The sequence below is a fragment of the Heteronotia binoei genome, chromosome 16, assembly GCF_032191835.1.
Source record: "Heteronotia binoei isolate CCM8104 ecotype False Entrance Well chromosome 16, APGP_CSIRO_Hbin_v1, whole genome shotgun sequence".
Lineage (NCBI taxonomy): Eukaryota > Metazoa > Chordata > Lepidosauria > Squamata > Gekkonidae > Heteronotia > Heteronotia binoei.
This window is the reverse complement of record NC_083238.1, coordinates 63,734,415-63,749,920: the sequence shown is the minus strand read 5'-3', so window position 1 is coordinate 63,749,920 and position 15,506 is coordinate 63,734,415. Positions and strand designations below refer to the sequence as shown.

At 46.2% G+C, this 15,506-nt stretch overlaps 1 protein-coding gene across 1 annotated transcript in view; it reads left to right on the top strand.

Moving 5' to 3' along the window:
- Positions 1-15,506, top strand: part of ABCA12 (ATP binding cassette subfamily A member 12) — a 151,027-nt gene that overhangs the window by 48,283 nt on the left and 87,238 nt on the right. Inside the window, exons 5-10 of the mRNA XM_060257069.1 lie at positions 669-772; positions 3,521-3,706; positions 4,975-5,153; positions 6,929-7,041; positions 8,226-8,319; positions 9,958-14,046. Coding sequence (XP_060113052.1) covers positions 669-772; positions 3,521-3,706; positions 4,975-5,153; positions 6,929-7,041; positions 8,226-8,319; positions 9,958-14,046 — 4,765 coding nt within the window. The remainder of the gene's footprint in view (positions 1-668; positions 773-3,520; positions 3,707-4,974; positions 5,154-6,928; positions 7,042-8,225; positions 8,320-9,957; positions 14,047-15,506) is intronic.

Here is a 15,506-nt window from a genome sequence, read left to right as displayed (position 1 = left end):
CTCTCAGCCCAGCCTCCCTCACGGCGTTCTTGTTGTGAGGATGAGGTGGAGGGGAGGAGAATGAGGCACACCGCTCGGGTTCCCAGCGTGTGGAGAAAGATGAAGTTAAATTAAGTAAAAGAAAACCTGCAGTTATATTTTTAATGATGTTTATGGGGACATTAAGGCAGCGTGATGGGTTATTATAACTAGCCACACTAATTTTATTTATTTCCATTTATTTGCTGGTGTGATGATGTCACTTCCTGTGCAACATGTCGGGGCCTTTCTCTTTCTCCTGGTAGGAGCCTGCTACAGCAGGGAGGGCGGGATATAAAGTAAATATTATTATTATTATTACTTTATTTACCCCCTGGCATTCTCTCCTGTGGGGAACCAGAGCAGCTAAAGTTGTTCTCCTCTCTCTCTGTTTTAACCCTCACAACAGCCTTGTAAGGTAGGGTGTGGGAAGCTGAGGGTGTGGGACTGGCCCAAAGGAACCCAGCAAACCTCCATGGCAGAGTGAAGATTCAACCTCCTGGGTCCAACCGTATAACCACTTCACTGTGCTGTTTCTTTAAAAAGAAATGCTGTTGAGTTCACCCAAGAACAGTCACATTGTCATACATTTCAGTATAATCGACAAGATCAGGCACTTAAATAATTTGTGTGTGTTTTAATCACTGCAGAGTTGATGGATGCCATAGCCAGTCTGAAAAGCTCCACCGAAAATATGTCGCCATCCAGCCATAACAGAACTCATTTGTTCAGAAATATCCTCAGCCGAGGAGAGGTAATTTTCAACAGCTACTTTAATTAAGCAACTTCTCTCCTCCCATCATTAAAAGTTCTACTCCAGTGACATCTTTAAGACCAGCCCAGTTTAATATATGGGCATCAGCTTCGGCCCAGAATGAAACTTGGTTGGTCTTGAAGGTGCCCCTGCATTCACACTTTGTGCTGTTGTTTCAGACTAACACAGCAACCTTCCTTAATACCGTTTAATGAATGTGAGTTTTTACTGTAATGAGAAAAGGTTCTCATTACAGTCAGTGCAGCCTCCTCCCTGTCGAGCAGCAGGCTGATCCTTGCTAAGAACTTCTTCTGCATTTCCAGCGTTGCAAGGTGGATCCCAAATTGTGCTGAGAGATCCCAGCCACAACTGCTGCCGCCGCTGCACTTGGTCTGGCCAAAAGCCCCATGAGCAGTTCTGGGAGGGGCAGAAGTTGCCCCCAGGGCCGACTGCAGAGCCCTGGTTGGCATGGCAGCCGCTGGCCATTTCCCACTTCCTGAGGCCTTCAGCCCAAGTTGCTGGGCAGAGCTTTAAGCCACCCTTTATGGGATCCAGCTGATCCAGATATTATTGTGTGTCTTACAGTACGTGTTGAAACGATCTGGTCACTTTCTGCTCTTCTCATGCTGAATTCAGTTTTATGAGTGCAAGCACAAAAATTATCTATAACATCTTTTTTTAAAAAAAGAAATGAAATGAAATACAATCTAGTTCCAAAAACCTTTATTGGCATAACCAATGAAATACAAACAATGAAAGTGAAGAATAATGCAAAGCATAGGCTTCCCAATCCCCAGGTCCCAGCGGGGGATCCCCCGTTTTGACAGGCTTCTCCCCGCCCCCAGCCAGCTGGCCAGCGGGGGAAGCCCACCCCCACAGTCATCATGTAGTTGTAGAGCTCCTGCAGGTTTAGAAACCTGCAAACTGATCCATTTGTAAAATGTGTGCCTTTAAGGCTGTGCAGGAAACAGGAAACAGGAAGGGCTTCATGGGAAAGGGTCAGTAACAGTTTCCTCGGAGAAGGGCCCCTCCCTTTCTTTTGCTTTCGTTTTCACAGCAAGTAAAGTTCTGTAGGAAGATCTAGTAAGTATTTGTGTGTGAGAGAGAGGGAGGGGGCAGGGGATTCCCTGGTTTGGAGGCCCTCCCCCCCTTTAGAAAGCGTGGGGGGGAGGGAAATGGCTACTGGGCACTCAATTATTCCCTATGGAGAATGATTCCCATAGGGAATAATAGGGAATTGATCCGTGGGTATTGGGGGCTCTGGGGGGGCTATTTTTTTTAGGTAGAGGCACCAAAGTTTTAGTGTAGCATCTAGTGCCTCTCCCCAAACTACCCCCCAAGTTTCAAAATGATTGGACCAGAGGGTCCAATTCTATGAGCCCCAAACAATGGTGCCCCTATCCTTCATTATTTCCTATGGAAGAAAGGCATTTGAAAAGGTGTGCTGTCCCTTTAAATGAGATGGCCAGAACTCCCTTGGAGTTCAATTACGCTTGTCACACCCTTGTTCCTGGCTCCACTCCCCAATGTCTCCTGGCTCCGCCCCCAAAGTCCCCAAATTTTTCTTGAATTGGACTTGGCAACCCTAGCAAAGCATCATGGTCGTGCCAAGTCAGGCCAGATCATGTTGCATTCGAAACATTAAAGAGACCAACTTTCCAGTGAGTTTTGAGAAATTTCAGGTCAGTTTTGCCATCTATGTCCCAACTTTTTGTGAAAGCAGTTTTCTTTGGAAGGAGATTCATGCACTTTCCAATATTTTGCAGATTCCACCCTTACAGTAACAACTAAATGTAAAACCTATCTTTCCAGTCCTCTGGGATCACAGACATCATAAAAATTTAAAAACCTGGGGATGCAATGCAAGGTGCCTTCTCAACCCCTTCTTCCAAAGCAGAAACTTTGCTGCACAGCCCACCAACTGGAAGAAGAGTTTGTTTATTTTATTGTATTGCATTTATATCCCACCCTCCCCTAATGGGCTCAGGGCGGCTAACAACGGTTGGCGCTTGACTCTTGATGGCAGCAGCAAACCTCTGCTTTGCAAGTTGCAGATTCCCCTGCCTGCCTCCTGGCTGCACTCCCTAGCGGCTGATAGCAAGGGGCCTGGTGCCGCTGGCCCTGGAGGGAGCAGACCTCTAGTACGATCAGCAGCCACTGCAAGCCCCGTCCTCCATGAATCCGTCCACCCCTCTGCTGGCTGCCACCGCATCCTGTGGCAGCACTTCCTTGGGGGAGCCTACAGGACCTGTGGAAGTGTCTTAGCAGAGCTCAGAGGTTCAGGAAGTGGGAAAGCAGTTCACAATCCAACAAACGTAAAGCTTCAGCATCCTAGTGAAAGATGGGTTCCACCAGTGCTGCTGTTATTTAAGCAGGTCTTTATATACCTGCTGAAATAAAGAATGGGGAACAAATAGTCTGTCCAGGGGGGGGCACACTGGGAGGCTGAGACCCCCTTCTAGAGCCTTCCTTATGACAATGTCCAAGGCACACATTTGCCTGCTGGTTTTCGGCAGGCTGGCAGGCCGACTTTTGCCCCTCCACTTGGCATGACTGCTCTGGGCCCCTCTGCTTCTCTTCTGTTACTGGAGGGGTCCAGCGTCTATTCTAGAACAAAGTTTAAGGGCCGACATGGCCGCCCACCTGAACCCACCTTCTCCTCCCACAGTCCTGCTTCTTTCTAAGTTGTGCGTCTGTAGCAAGCAGAGGCCATTCTGGCCGCCTCTCACGCTGAGGTTTATTTCACAGATGCCCACGCACCAGTCGACGGTGGCAAATCTGAAATCGGGGATCTGTGAGGTTCTGTCCGCCTACGCCTCTTCTCAGAAGCCCCTTTGGGAGGCCCTGGGAGCCAACGTCTACCAGACCTTCTGCTTCACAGAGCTGTCTCTCCTGGAGTCGTTTTTTCAAGAGTTCAGAAGCCGGATTGTGAAAGTGAGTCTCAGGCTCTGTTCTTTTGTCCCTTCGTGGAAACAAAAGTGCTTAACTGTGACTTTGCTCAAAGCACTTCCCCCCAGACCCCCTGCCCAGGCAACCTCCCTCCTGCCCTGGGAATGAATTCTTCCTCAGCAGATGGAAACGACTGGGAGGAGCCCAGGGGGGGGGGTCGAGGGGGGCCTTTTTCTGCTGGGAAAGAGGTGGGCTGGGCAGTCCCCACTGGAACCAGGCAGGGCTTGCTGGGCTTGAAGTCCCTGCACCCAATGAAACCTGGAGGCACCAGCAGACCTGTGGGTTTTCAACGGAGATGCCACCATCACTTCTCATTTGACCCAGGCTGAGGGCCCTGGCACAAGAGCCTCAAGAGTGAGGTGGAAGGAAGGATCCAGGAGGCATACAAGGGAGAGTGCAGAAGCCCTGAGAGCCACAAAGTTGCCTTAGGCTGACTTAGAATATTGGTCTGTCCTGTCCAACACCGTCCACTCAAAGAGGACGAAGTTGTCCTGCTGCTGTTCCTTTTAACTGGAACATCCAGATGTGAACCTGGGTCTTGTTCCCGAGCTCCAGACGCTCTGCCTCTGCCTCTGAGCTGGGATGGGGGGTGTGGCAGGGAACAGCCTTGGCCTGTCAAAGGGAAGAGGCCTTGATTGGCTGTTAGGCAGGCAAAAGAGAAAGCCTGGGACTCCTGAAGGCTCCTCCCCTGCAGCTCCAAATTTGGCTGGTCTTGGAGGCGCCCCTGGACTCTGGCTCTTGTCTCCTTCTGCAGACCAGCTAACACAACCACCCATCTTAAGCTATGGAAATGCAATTCTGGAAGGAGGAGCAATGCACAGAAACCCAGAGCTGCACAATCCTCAGATTGTGCGTTTTCAAATCTCTCTTCCTAGTCATGAGGACAGAGAATTCCATTTTTGTGGTCCTGGCGGTGCTCTTGAATTTGAGCCTTCTTCTTCCATGACAAACCAATGCCCCTCCTGGAACTACCTTTGTGATAAATCCATTAAACTGAATGGCTGGAGAGGAGAGCAGCCCCTGCCATGCATGTGCTGGTTCCTGGGCTATCCCAGGTGTTGACTCGGTGCAGAGACCGCACTCCCTGTGGGACAGCCAGATGTGCCCATGCTCAGGGGGGTGCTTTGTGGCTCACGTAGGCATCATTCCAGCTGCAGCAGCCACCTCCCAGCCTGTGAGCAGACAGTGGAGCAGGTTTGTTGGGCTGCCAGTTAAGGATATTTTTTAAAAAATCTTTTTTCTTCTGTTTTCAGCTGCAGGAAGATCCTCAGTACCAGGTGACTTTTGTCCGGGAAACGGTCTCTTTCCTGTCCCTCCTCTCTGAACTGCAGAACGAAACGTCTGTCTGGCGCCTCCTGCTGCTGGCCCCGGATATCACTCGGGATGTCATCCGTGTGAAGGGGATGGTCGCTGCCCTGCGGGAGACCAGCAGGTAGGAGGGCTGCTGGGGGGGGGGGGGGGGGGAGGGACGGGCAGAGCAGCTGGGCTTCTCCTCTCAGGGGCGGGGGGGGGGGGGGGGAGACGGGACACTTGAACCAGCACAAATGAAGATGTGAAGCACAATGTTTCGGTGGCTTCTCTTCCTCAAAGGGTGGCTCTTGTGAATATGGCTTCTGTATGCAGAGGCCAAGTTGGTAGCAGTTGCGCACCTGGATGTGGCCACAAGGGAGGCATCTGAACCTGCCTTGCGCTGAATCAGGCCCTTTGTCCATCGTGGTCAGTCGTGTCCACTCAGCAGCCCTCCAGAGTCTCAGGCAGAGGTCTTCCCCATCATCTCCTGCCTGGTCCTTTTAAACTGGAGATGCTGCTGGGGATTGAACCAGGGACCTTCTGCACGCCAAGCAGGGGCTCTGCCACTGAGCCACAGCCCCTCCCCTGTTGCCTTGAGCCGTAGGGAGCCAACTGCCAGGAAACTCTGCCTGGAGGGGGCACAGCCTTCCCAGTACATATTTGCACACATTACTCAGCTCCGTCTTTGCAATGGAAAGTGTGCATACAATTCTGATCCAATCTTGGGCCATGAAGAACCGCCAGAAAACCAGCTCTCACAACACTCTCCTTGATGGTGGTGGTGATGATGATGATGGGAGTTTCTGGCCTGAGACTGCTGCTGAGGCAGCTGCCTGTTGTTCCTGCCTTCCAGCTCCATCTGGGTCCTTCAAAAGAGACCTCCTTTGCCACTGAAAGGGGAGGGGGCTGGGCCAGAGGGTCAGGCTGTTGACTTTGGTTGCCTGCCTTCTCCCCTGCTCAAGTCTGGTCGCCTGCCTTCTCCCCTGCTCACAAATAGAACCAATAACATACCAAGCAAAGAGACGCAGAAGTTAAAGCCGGCCCTTGTCCATTCGGTTCCCAGGTTAGGTCCACAGCATAGAGAAAGTCTTTGCTGGATGCTCAAGGTTGTTTGGTCAAAGTCAGACGCTGCCATGGCTACCAGATCACAGTCCCACTGCGCATCTTGAGAAAGTTACAGCAAGTGAAAGGCCAAAGTCTGCACAATTAGATACATGTTCGAGCAAAATGGAAAATGAATACTTGATACAGATGTACTGGTATGCGGTGCAGGATAGTACATGGAATGGAGTTAACTGAATACACAGAACCATTTGACATTCTGATCCAGTTGTCAGGGAACCTGGCACACAGGGTTACTCCCTCCTCTTGTCCATTCTCATGTCTCCTTCTGCAGCCCCTGCCAGTTATGACCTTTAAAGGTCTCCCCACATGTGTCTCAAAGACCATCTCCTTCCACATGCCCCCCCATGCCAGCTACAGTCACCAGCCCCTCCCTCCTTGGCTTGTCTGCCCACTTGGCAACCTCCCTTTAGCACCTCCCTTTTTTATAGCGGCTCCCCCCTTGCCAAACAGACTCCCTTCAGGAGATGAGAGCCCCCCCCCCCCCCCCGCTCAGCTCCAGAAGTTTCTAGAAGTTTTTACTTGGGAGGGCTTCTCATGAGGCTTCAACTGTTTACTTGGGAGGGGAGTCAGTGGATTTTTCTTGTATTGTGGATGGGTTTAACTCAGAATCATAAGCTTATTTGAAGCACAAGGACACGAGGGGTATACATATTTTAATAACTGAATAAATAAAAATGATTTTAATGAATTATAATGCTATTTGGTGATGTGTTTTTTTCCTTAGGCAGCTTACTATGTTTTGGGTTCTTTTGATATATTTGAGTTCCATTCCCCACCCCCCACCCCTTTCAGGACTTTTATAGATCCAGAAAGAGATTTTCTATCTGATGCAAGTGAAAGTGGGCTACAAGCTCTTAAAGACATGATTACAAGACTGCTACATTCCCTGAACTGTACAGAGCCAGGTAATCCTCTTCACTGTCTACCTCTCCTCAGTTTCTTTACACAAATGCTGAAAGGGTGTGTGTGTGGGGGTGGGTGGGGAGGAAATCCACATTTAAGGTTGTATAAAACTTTTCCTGATACAGATTAAAGCTCAATGATTTTTTTCCAATATATAATACAGCTAAATAGGAAGTCTATTCAAATCATTTTAGTTTCATATTGGTGTATCCAACTTCCTGCGTCCTTCATGTAGCTGCAGGGGTTGCCAGAGGAAATTGCCACCCCCCCCCCCCTTCCACAAGCAGAAATGCCATTCCGTTTGAGGATCTTAGTTGCTGGATACATCCTAGTAGGTCTATTGCAGGTGGAAATAATTATTTTCTTCTTTTCAACATTTCCATCATAAGTATATCACACTTCAGGAGGAAGCAGAAAAAGGCTGGTCATTAATTTAAAACAGATTATCTGAAATCAACAAATGCAGTGCAGAACTTTTACTGTGTTTCCGAATGTCCTCCCAGATATTGTTAACAGAGTTGCCTAAATAATAATCAGTTCTGGACTATCTGAGATGTCCTGTGCTGCCAGATACAAACTATATATTTTTTTAATGCTCTCACCCTGCTCTTCTGTTTTTAAGGGGAAGTATTCATATCGAGAAGAAATTTAATGATCTGGGTTTGTAATATTTTCATCTGACCAGAATTGTTTTTAGTAATGCTTTGTCCTGGAGTTGAACTTGAGACACACCTTCCAGTTTGAACTTTCCAGCCTTTTGGTGGTTTAGTGGTTAGAGGGCCCAACCCCCTTCTTTCAGAGCCCCAAATGGCCAGGGAGCCCCCTCCTGACCAGCCTCCCAGGGTTGTTGTAAGGAGAGGAGGAAGCTGTGAGCTGCTCTGGGCCCCCTTCAGGAAAAAGAGGGCGATAAATGCAGGGCTTTTTTGTTGTAGGAACTCCTTTGCATACTAGTCCCTTGATGTAGCCAATCCTCCGAGAGCTTACCGGGCTCTTCTTACAGGGCCTGCTGTAAGCCCTTGGAGGATTAGCCACATCAAGGGGGTGTGGCCTAATATGCAAAGCAGTTCCTGCTACAAAAAAGCCCTGGATAAATGAATAAATAAAGCATTCATTTTTCATCCCAGTTAACTTTTAAATGCAGTCATATATTTTAAAGTTCATCTTGCATGTTTTTTTTCTGTTGTAGATGAGAACAGTTCAGAGATTACTGCTCTTTGTGAGCTGTCTCGTCACTGGAATAGCCACCATCCCTCGTTGGTTCAGATGAAAGAGATGGTGAGGTAAGGAAGAGAAAAAGTTCTTTTGCAGAATCGCACCCCCCTCCACCCCTCCAAAATGCCTCCTCTCACGTGGAGTTATTCTTCAGAACTAGGAAGGAGGCCCACTTAGCTGCAATTGGACTACCTTTGCCAGGTTCTTTGAGTCTTTATTGAGAATATTCTGTATTATTCCACTAAACGTAAGTATATACAACCACAGTGATACTGTGAGTTAACACCTTTAAGAACTACTATTTATACAGTCTTAACATTACAAAATCTATGGGGAAAATGCCAGTTTGAACACAAATGCAAGTGTGAGATCATCTGGATGGGTAATGGAAGTGACCGCTGAAAAGTCATTACTAAAACAAACAAACAAAACAAAAGAAAATCTAAATGCTGAGTGGGTATTCTGCAGAACTCTGTATGCCTTGGAAGGGGAAGCAAAATTTAGCAGAATTCCTCTTGCAGCATCCATCGTCTTTATATCTATTTCCTAAGCGTGCACTCCTGTCTGTGGTTACCTAAGTCTGTAAAATGGGACCCCATCTGCACAAAACAGATTTTTCTGCAGACTTGGATGTTCCCCCAAGTTTGCAGAAAACTTTGAAATCTACAAAAAAACAACTCTTTCTGCCTAACCTGGTTAGGCAGGTTGTTGTGTGGATAAAAAGGAGACGTGGCGAATCCTATCAGCTGCTCTGGGGTGTAAAAATTAAGTAAATAAATAATAAATATAGCTGTAGGTGGGGGGTGGGTTAGTGAATGGCTGAGAAGGAAAGAACGAGGCAGGGGAAGGAGAGAGGATGTGGGACTTCCCGGGGGAAGGAAATAGGAAATAGTGTCAGGAGGGAGACAGCCCCCACAAGTCCCTACAATGCATGTAGGCCTGGCCATAGGGATTGCATCACACAACTGAGCCACAGTTTTCCTAGGTAGAGGCTGCTGGGGGGAGAGAGGGAGGGAGGAAAGCTAAGGCAGAAAGGCAGATAAAGGTATGGTTGACTGTTGGGTGGCAAGATAATATGGTTGCCATCTCCAAGTTAAGAAATTCCTGGAGATCTGGAGGTGGGGTCTGAGGAAGAGAGGGACTTCAGAAGGGTAAAATGTTGTGGACTCCAAATCAGCCATTTCCATCAGGGAAACTGGGGTTGCCAACCTCTAAGTGGGGGCTGGAGATCACCTGGAATTACAGCTGATCTGTTTCCCTGAAGAAAATGGCTGCTTTGGAGGGCTCTCTGGCATTATACTCTGCTAAGGTTGCTTCCCTCCCCAGACCTTGCCTCCCAAAGCTCCACCTCCAAATCTCCAGGAATTTCCCAACCTGGAGGTGGCAGCCCTAAGAGGAACTAATCACTGTAGTTAGGAGAGCTGTTGTGATTCCAGAAGATCTCCATTCCCCACCTAGAAGTTGCCAGCCCTACAAGGAGAGAAGGAAGCAGGAAATGGCGAGAGGCTATGGGGCTTCCAGGAAGGGGGAAGAGGAAATTGTGCGGAAGGGGAAAATGGATAGCTCTGACTTGTATGTTTCTAATTCCTAAAACAAAAGATAAATGCAGTAGTTAAGCGAGACAAAGGTATAATGTGTATTTGTTTACTTTAAACATCCTGTCTATCATTTGTACTAAATTTTTGTTTTTGTTTCTTTCCTTTTAGCAAAATAATATCTCCAGATTCTGCTACGGCCGATTTCAAAATGGGGAATCTCTCAAAGGATTTAGAAACTATTCGAAAGTCTCTGGATCTTTTCAAAGATTTTCAAGAAGGCAGCAGTACTGCTGAATTGAAAAACCTAAAGCCACTCAATCTATTTGATAATAAGACTATACTGAGATTGACTGATATCCTCTCTCTGCAAATGAGGGATGACCAACACCATAAACGGAGGGATCTTACATCTCTGCTGCAGCAGACTGCCTTCAACACCTCCTCCATATTCCAACTGATGACTCCCTTGAAAGAAATTCAAAACATCTACGACTTAACCCGAAACATTTTGGACCTTGTATTTTTAAGCAAGACTGATTTTAAGGCCACAAAGTTGTGGCAAACCCTGAAAATGATAACTTCTCACAAATTTATTTACATGCCTGAGAAAGTCAGGAGATACTTAACTGCGTTGCAGGAGCTGCCTTCGCTCTTTGCAAATTCTCTCCTGAAGCCGACAACTATGGAAAACTTTCCAGAGAAGGTTCTTGCCCTGCAGAAAATCTATGATATTGTGGCAAATGTTAACGCAAGCCACAATTACCTGCTCATCTCCTCCTTAACTAACCTGATGCAGAAGATCCAAAATTCCATCAATGCCTATCAGTGGAATGAATTCAACACCTACTGGCAAATTAGCGAAAAATTAAGATCTGCGAAATGGAATGACACAGACATCATTGCTTATGGGCAGGTTCTAGATATCCTCCACAAGAACCTGTACATTCATCGCAATGGCTCTGGTCTTCTTTTTAATAAAGTACTGGAACAACTGACTGCATTTGCAAACCACTTACTAGAGGACTACAGTGGAGACAACGTTGGTGGAGCAAACATCTCAGTGGTTTTAGACACCATCGTGAAAACCCTCCATGTGCTAGAAGACCTGGAGGAGAAGTACATCAGTGCGTTCATCACTACGAATCCACTGATGAATGCTGATGCTCATAATGAAACAATCCAAAGATTGATTGAAATATTCAGAGAAGGAGTGGATATACTTTCTGATCCGAGATTGTTGGAAGCATCCGTTATTAAAAGAATGGACAACCTCTTCCGTTTCTCACGTTTGTCAGACCTGCAGGACTTTCCCAGGACTCCAGTAAGGCCTGATGCCTCATTAGTAGAGGGGAAAGTGTTAGAACTCTGGTATTTCACCCTGAGCCCTTTTGTAAGGGAAGATAGTCTGGATAACGGCAGGCTGCTGAACTGCACCGTAAAAGACTTCCACCACATTGCCATTGAAGTCTTGTTTAGGAACACCACGTTCAGTGAAGCTGTGGCAGAAAGTGACTGCCGCTTCCTTTTCACTTCCACGGACACAGTGGTCAACAATCAGACATTGACTGAAGTGTTTCAGCTTCTCCTACGAAACTTAAAATCCCTGCCAACTCTTGCTGTGCTCCAGAAAAGCAAATATTTTCCAGATGAATTTCAGTGTTTTGTCAAATCACTAGAATTATCATCAAGGTTTCTTTCCCAATTGGATACATTTCTTAACTACCAGAATCCATGGATACAAAAGATGCATAAAAGTCTAACAAGCATCTCCAGCAAGCTCTCCCAAAGTAATCTGACTTGCCAAATACCGCTGTTTGGCAAAATGGCTGTTATAAACGAATCTTCAGCATTTCACATCTTGGTTCCTTTTGTGACGAATTATACAGAAACATATTCACAGCGTTTGTCTGCCAGTCAATCCACCCAGGAACGAGTGCTTGCATCTTTTATGTCACTGCTCAATGAACCTGACAGGAATGCTAGTATAGCAAGGATCATAGAAAACATGGGAGGAGCTGTCAGCCACCCACAGTGGAAGAATTTATCAGCTGTCTTGAGTAAAGTTGCAAAGGTATTGAACACCACACAAAATGTGACAGATGTACACCTACTGGAAATTATTAGAGAAGCTCTAATTCTTGTCAGTACAGCATTATCTCCAAATTGGGCTGAAACGTATCCATTTTTTGAAATCCTAAATTGGGGGATGAATGCTTCCAATTTTGAAGACATGCTTGAGTCATTAAAATGGTTCAGTGTAACCTCTAAGACAGATTATAGAACTTACTTAGAAAAATATTTCCATACTTGGTCTCCATACGTTGATGTCCTTGCTCAAAGCCTTTTCCGCCTTAGTCCTCAGTGGAAAGACACCAAAAAGGGATTATATTTAACCAAGCTAATTTGGAATAATTTGTTTTTAAACGAAACAGGTTTTAATTTAGCAGGGATATGGGAAACAGTAAAAAAGGTGGTGTCTCATGCAATTTCACTGTTTTCTGTGGATCCCAGACATGATCTCCGTTCCACACAAGAAGCCTCATTGCACATTTCAAATTTTCTGCGAAAATCTATTGCCACAAAAAACATTCTGTGGCAAATTTTGTCTGTTCCGAATGCATACAATGTTACAGCAAATGTCCGCATGAATAAAAACTACCCTTTCGTTGTTCACCTTTCAGAGATAATGCAGAGAATCCAAAATACAACAAAGAAACCATGGTGGGATGAGCTGAGAAACCTTGAACATAAACTCTTAAGATCCCTGAAACCGAATAGTTCAAATCCAGATGCATACAGACATTTTTCTAAAATTCTGCGTAAACACTTGATTACACAGTATAATGTTTCTGGCCTTCACTTCAGTCTAGATCTGTTTACTAGTCTTTTGTGGAAGGGTGCTGAAGAAAACCTCCAAAATAACAGCATCTCAGAAGCATTAAACACTGTCCTCAGGAGTCTATCATTTGAGGAAAACTCTGAACATCAATTTGACATCAGCCAATTGGAAGCACTGGTGAATGAAAGCAATAAAAACCTCCAGAGAATAGCTGACACCTTGAAGAGAGGGATGATCATATTGTCTGACAGCAGACTGGAAGAAGCAACTCATAAGGAGAGAATTGCTGCCCTCTATACCTTTTCACGCTTTCTGTTTCCAAGGGAGTTCAACCAGTCTTTGTTGGGTCAGGGGGCTTCTTCAGAAGCAAAGATCATGGACATCTTGCATTTATCTCTGAGTCCTTTCTTAGATATGAGGAGCCGCAGTGGAAAGCCGCAGAACTGCAGTGCCCAGCATGTCATTCACAGCATACTTCAGATCCTGCGTAAAAATGCCATACTTCACGAGTCCTTCAAACAAAGTGATTGTGAGATCCTTTTTACTTCCAGAGATTTTGAAAACAGAACAAAGCCTAATCAAACATTGACTGAATTGTTCCGCCTCACAATAAGAAATCTGAAGCTGAGTCCAGAGTCAGCAAAACTTTACCAAAATGAGGATATTTCTAGCACATTGTTATGCATCATCAGGTCACTACAGTTTTCTTCAGGCATGCTATCCAAAATGGACATCCTCTTCAATTTTAAAAATCCTTGGATACAACAAACTTCTAGATCTTTAGCAGCAATCTCTAATGCACTGCCCACAAATAATTCAACATGCCTAATCCCAATCCTAGATGGAACAGATGATGCAGTTAATTATTATCCTTTGAACATGGTCTCTTCTTTCCTCATTCGTGCTCTCCTTGCTCATGGCACAGACATTCATGCACGAGATTTCACTGACTGGCTAGTGGGTTGGAATAATATGTCAGAGTTCCTCAGTGCATTGGAGGACAACGTCCACCAGTATTCTGCCATGAACGAGGCTCTGGAGATGGCCAAAGATGTCCCCAGCCGTTTTGGAGTGGACAGTTTGTCACAGATCTGGAACTTGGTCTCCAAATGGAACCTGACAGAAATGGAGGATGCAAGACATGGCTTGAAGTGGATGGAAAGGGTTCTCGTTCGCAATGAGTCAAGTCCTATACTGGTGTCCAGCATTTATGTTCTGCAGAAAGCGATGCTTTCAGATTTGCTGGAGAAGCTGAAAAGAGACCAAGATCCAAATTTCCATGCAAACAAACCCAATATGGAATATGTATTTAAACATATTGCATATCGTTTTGCTACGGTCACTGAAATGCTTTTCAATGAAAACTTACTCCAGAATGAGTCAGGAAAGACATCATCTCCAAGCACTTTGATTGCACAGTAAGTCAGTATTTTTCATAATAGACATAGTGTGTTGTAGAACTTAGCCTATCAGCACTTCCCAACTTTGCCTTCTTCAGTGAAGGAAAATAATTGCATGCAGGGGGTTTTTTTGGTAGAAAAAGCCCAGCAGGAACTCATTTGCATATTAGGCCACACCCTCTGATGCCAGGCCAGCCAGAACGGCATTCCTGTGCCTTCCTGCTGAAAAAAAGCCTGGATTGCATGTCAGAAACCAATGGCTTGAGCCCAGCCACCGCATGGGGCGGGCAGAAATAACCTCCATTCTCAAGAGAGGGATTTCTTATCCTCCCATTCTCCAGCCCCACTATGATCCCAAAAACTAGTTCTTGAGAAGCAAGGGGCTTTCCAGAGCAACATTCCAGGGGCAAAGGAGATGACAGAAGGGAAAGAATATCCGTAAACTGTACCCTGAACAAGCAGATTGTTGGACCTAAGCCATTGTATTTTCTGAAATGGTTTGCTTTGATCCTCATCAAGGAGTGAATCGATTAAAGAGAAAGTGTTGAGGCCTGTGGGTTTATAGCTCATTTTAAAAGTAGTTTTGAGATTTTTTTAAAAAAACACCAAGAATCAACAATAGAGGGCCAGATCTTTGAGTGGGGGAGCTGTCCGGGAGGTGTCTTTCTCTGCTTCCACCTTTCACCGGGTGCAGTGTGGGGGGGGGGGGACCACATTGTGGCAACCACATTGGGGACCAGCAGACTGGGCAGCCAAATTCTAAGAGATTTATCACCCCTTGGGCCGACCATTTCACTCCTCCTCCTCTTCTCTAAGGCTGCAATGGTCACAGAATCCACTTGGCCTTTGGGCTGCTCTTCATTCCTTAAAGTGGGAGCCTCATGGAACCCAAACTCATGTGTCACACATCCTCCTTCTATGGGCCCAGAGACCACCAGTCTCTCATGGGACTTCCTGTCTCAGGCCCTGAACTTTGCCCTTACGGCAGCAATCCTAAACAGAATAAGTAGCAAGGCCATCCTGTTGACCTCGCTGAGATTTATATCTGCAGCCTTTGAGCTCAGTGCCTTTGTAGTTCTGATAACTTTCTGGGTAGAAGAGAAGAGTCAGGCCAGGCCCAAGCAATGTCCCTGGAGGCTCTTGGAGAGCTGCTGGGCCTTCCTGACTGCAGAATCTGTGCCTTTAGGTAGGTAGAGATGCTTCATAAAGAGCAAATGCTGGAGTCCAGCTGGGCACCTTTAAGAGTTTAATTCTGGGTATAAGCATTCATGCACATTTGAATACAACTTGGGGTGTATTCACATTATACTAAATAACGTGTTTTGCAACCAGATTGTTGCTATTCTTATTCAGCAGAGGAGGCCAAACTGTGGCTCTTTCACACATATTGAAGTCCCCCCCCCCCCACCTTAGGGAGAAGGCAAGGAGAAGGCATTTGTTTCTTTCAATTACTTCTCCAAGCCAAGCCAAGCCAGCCA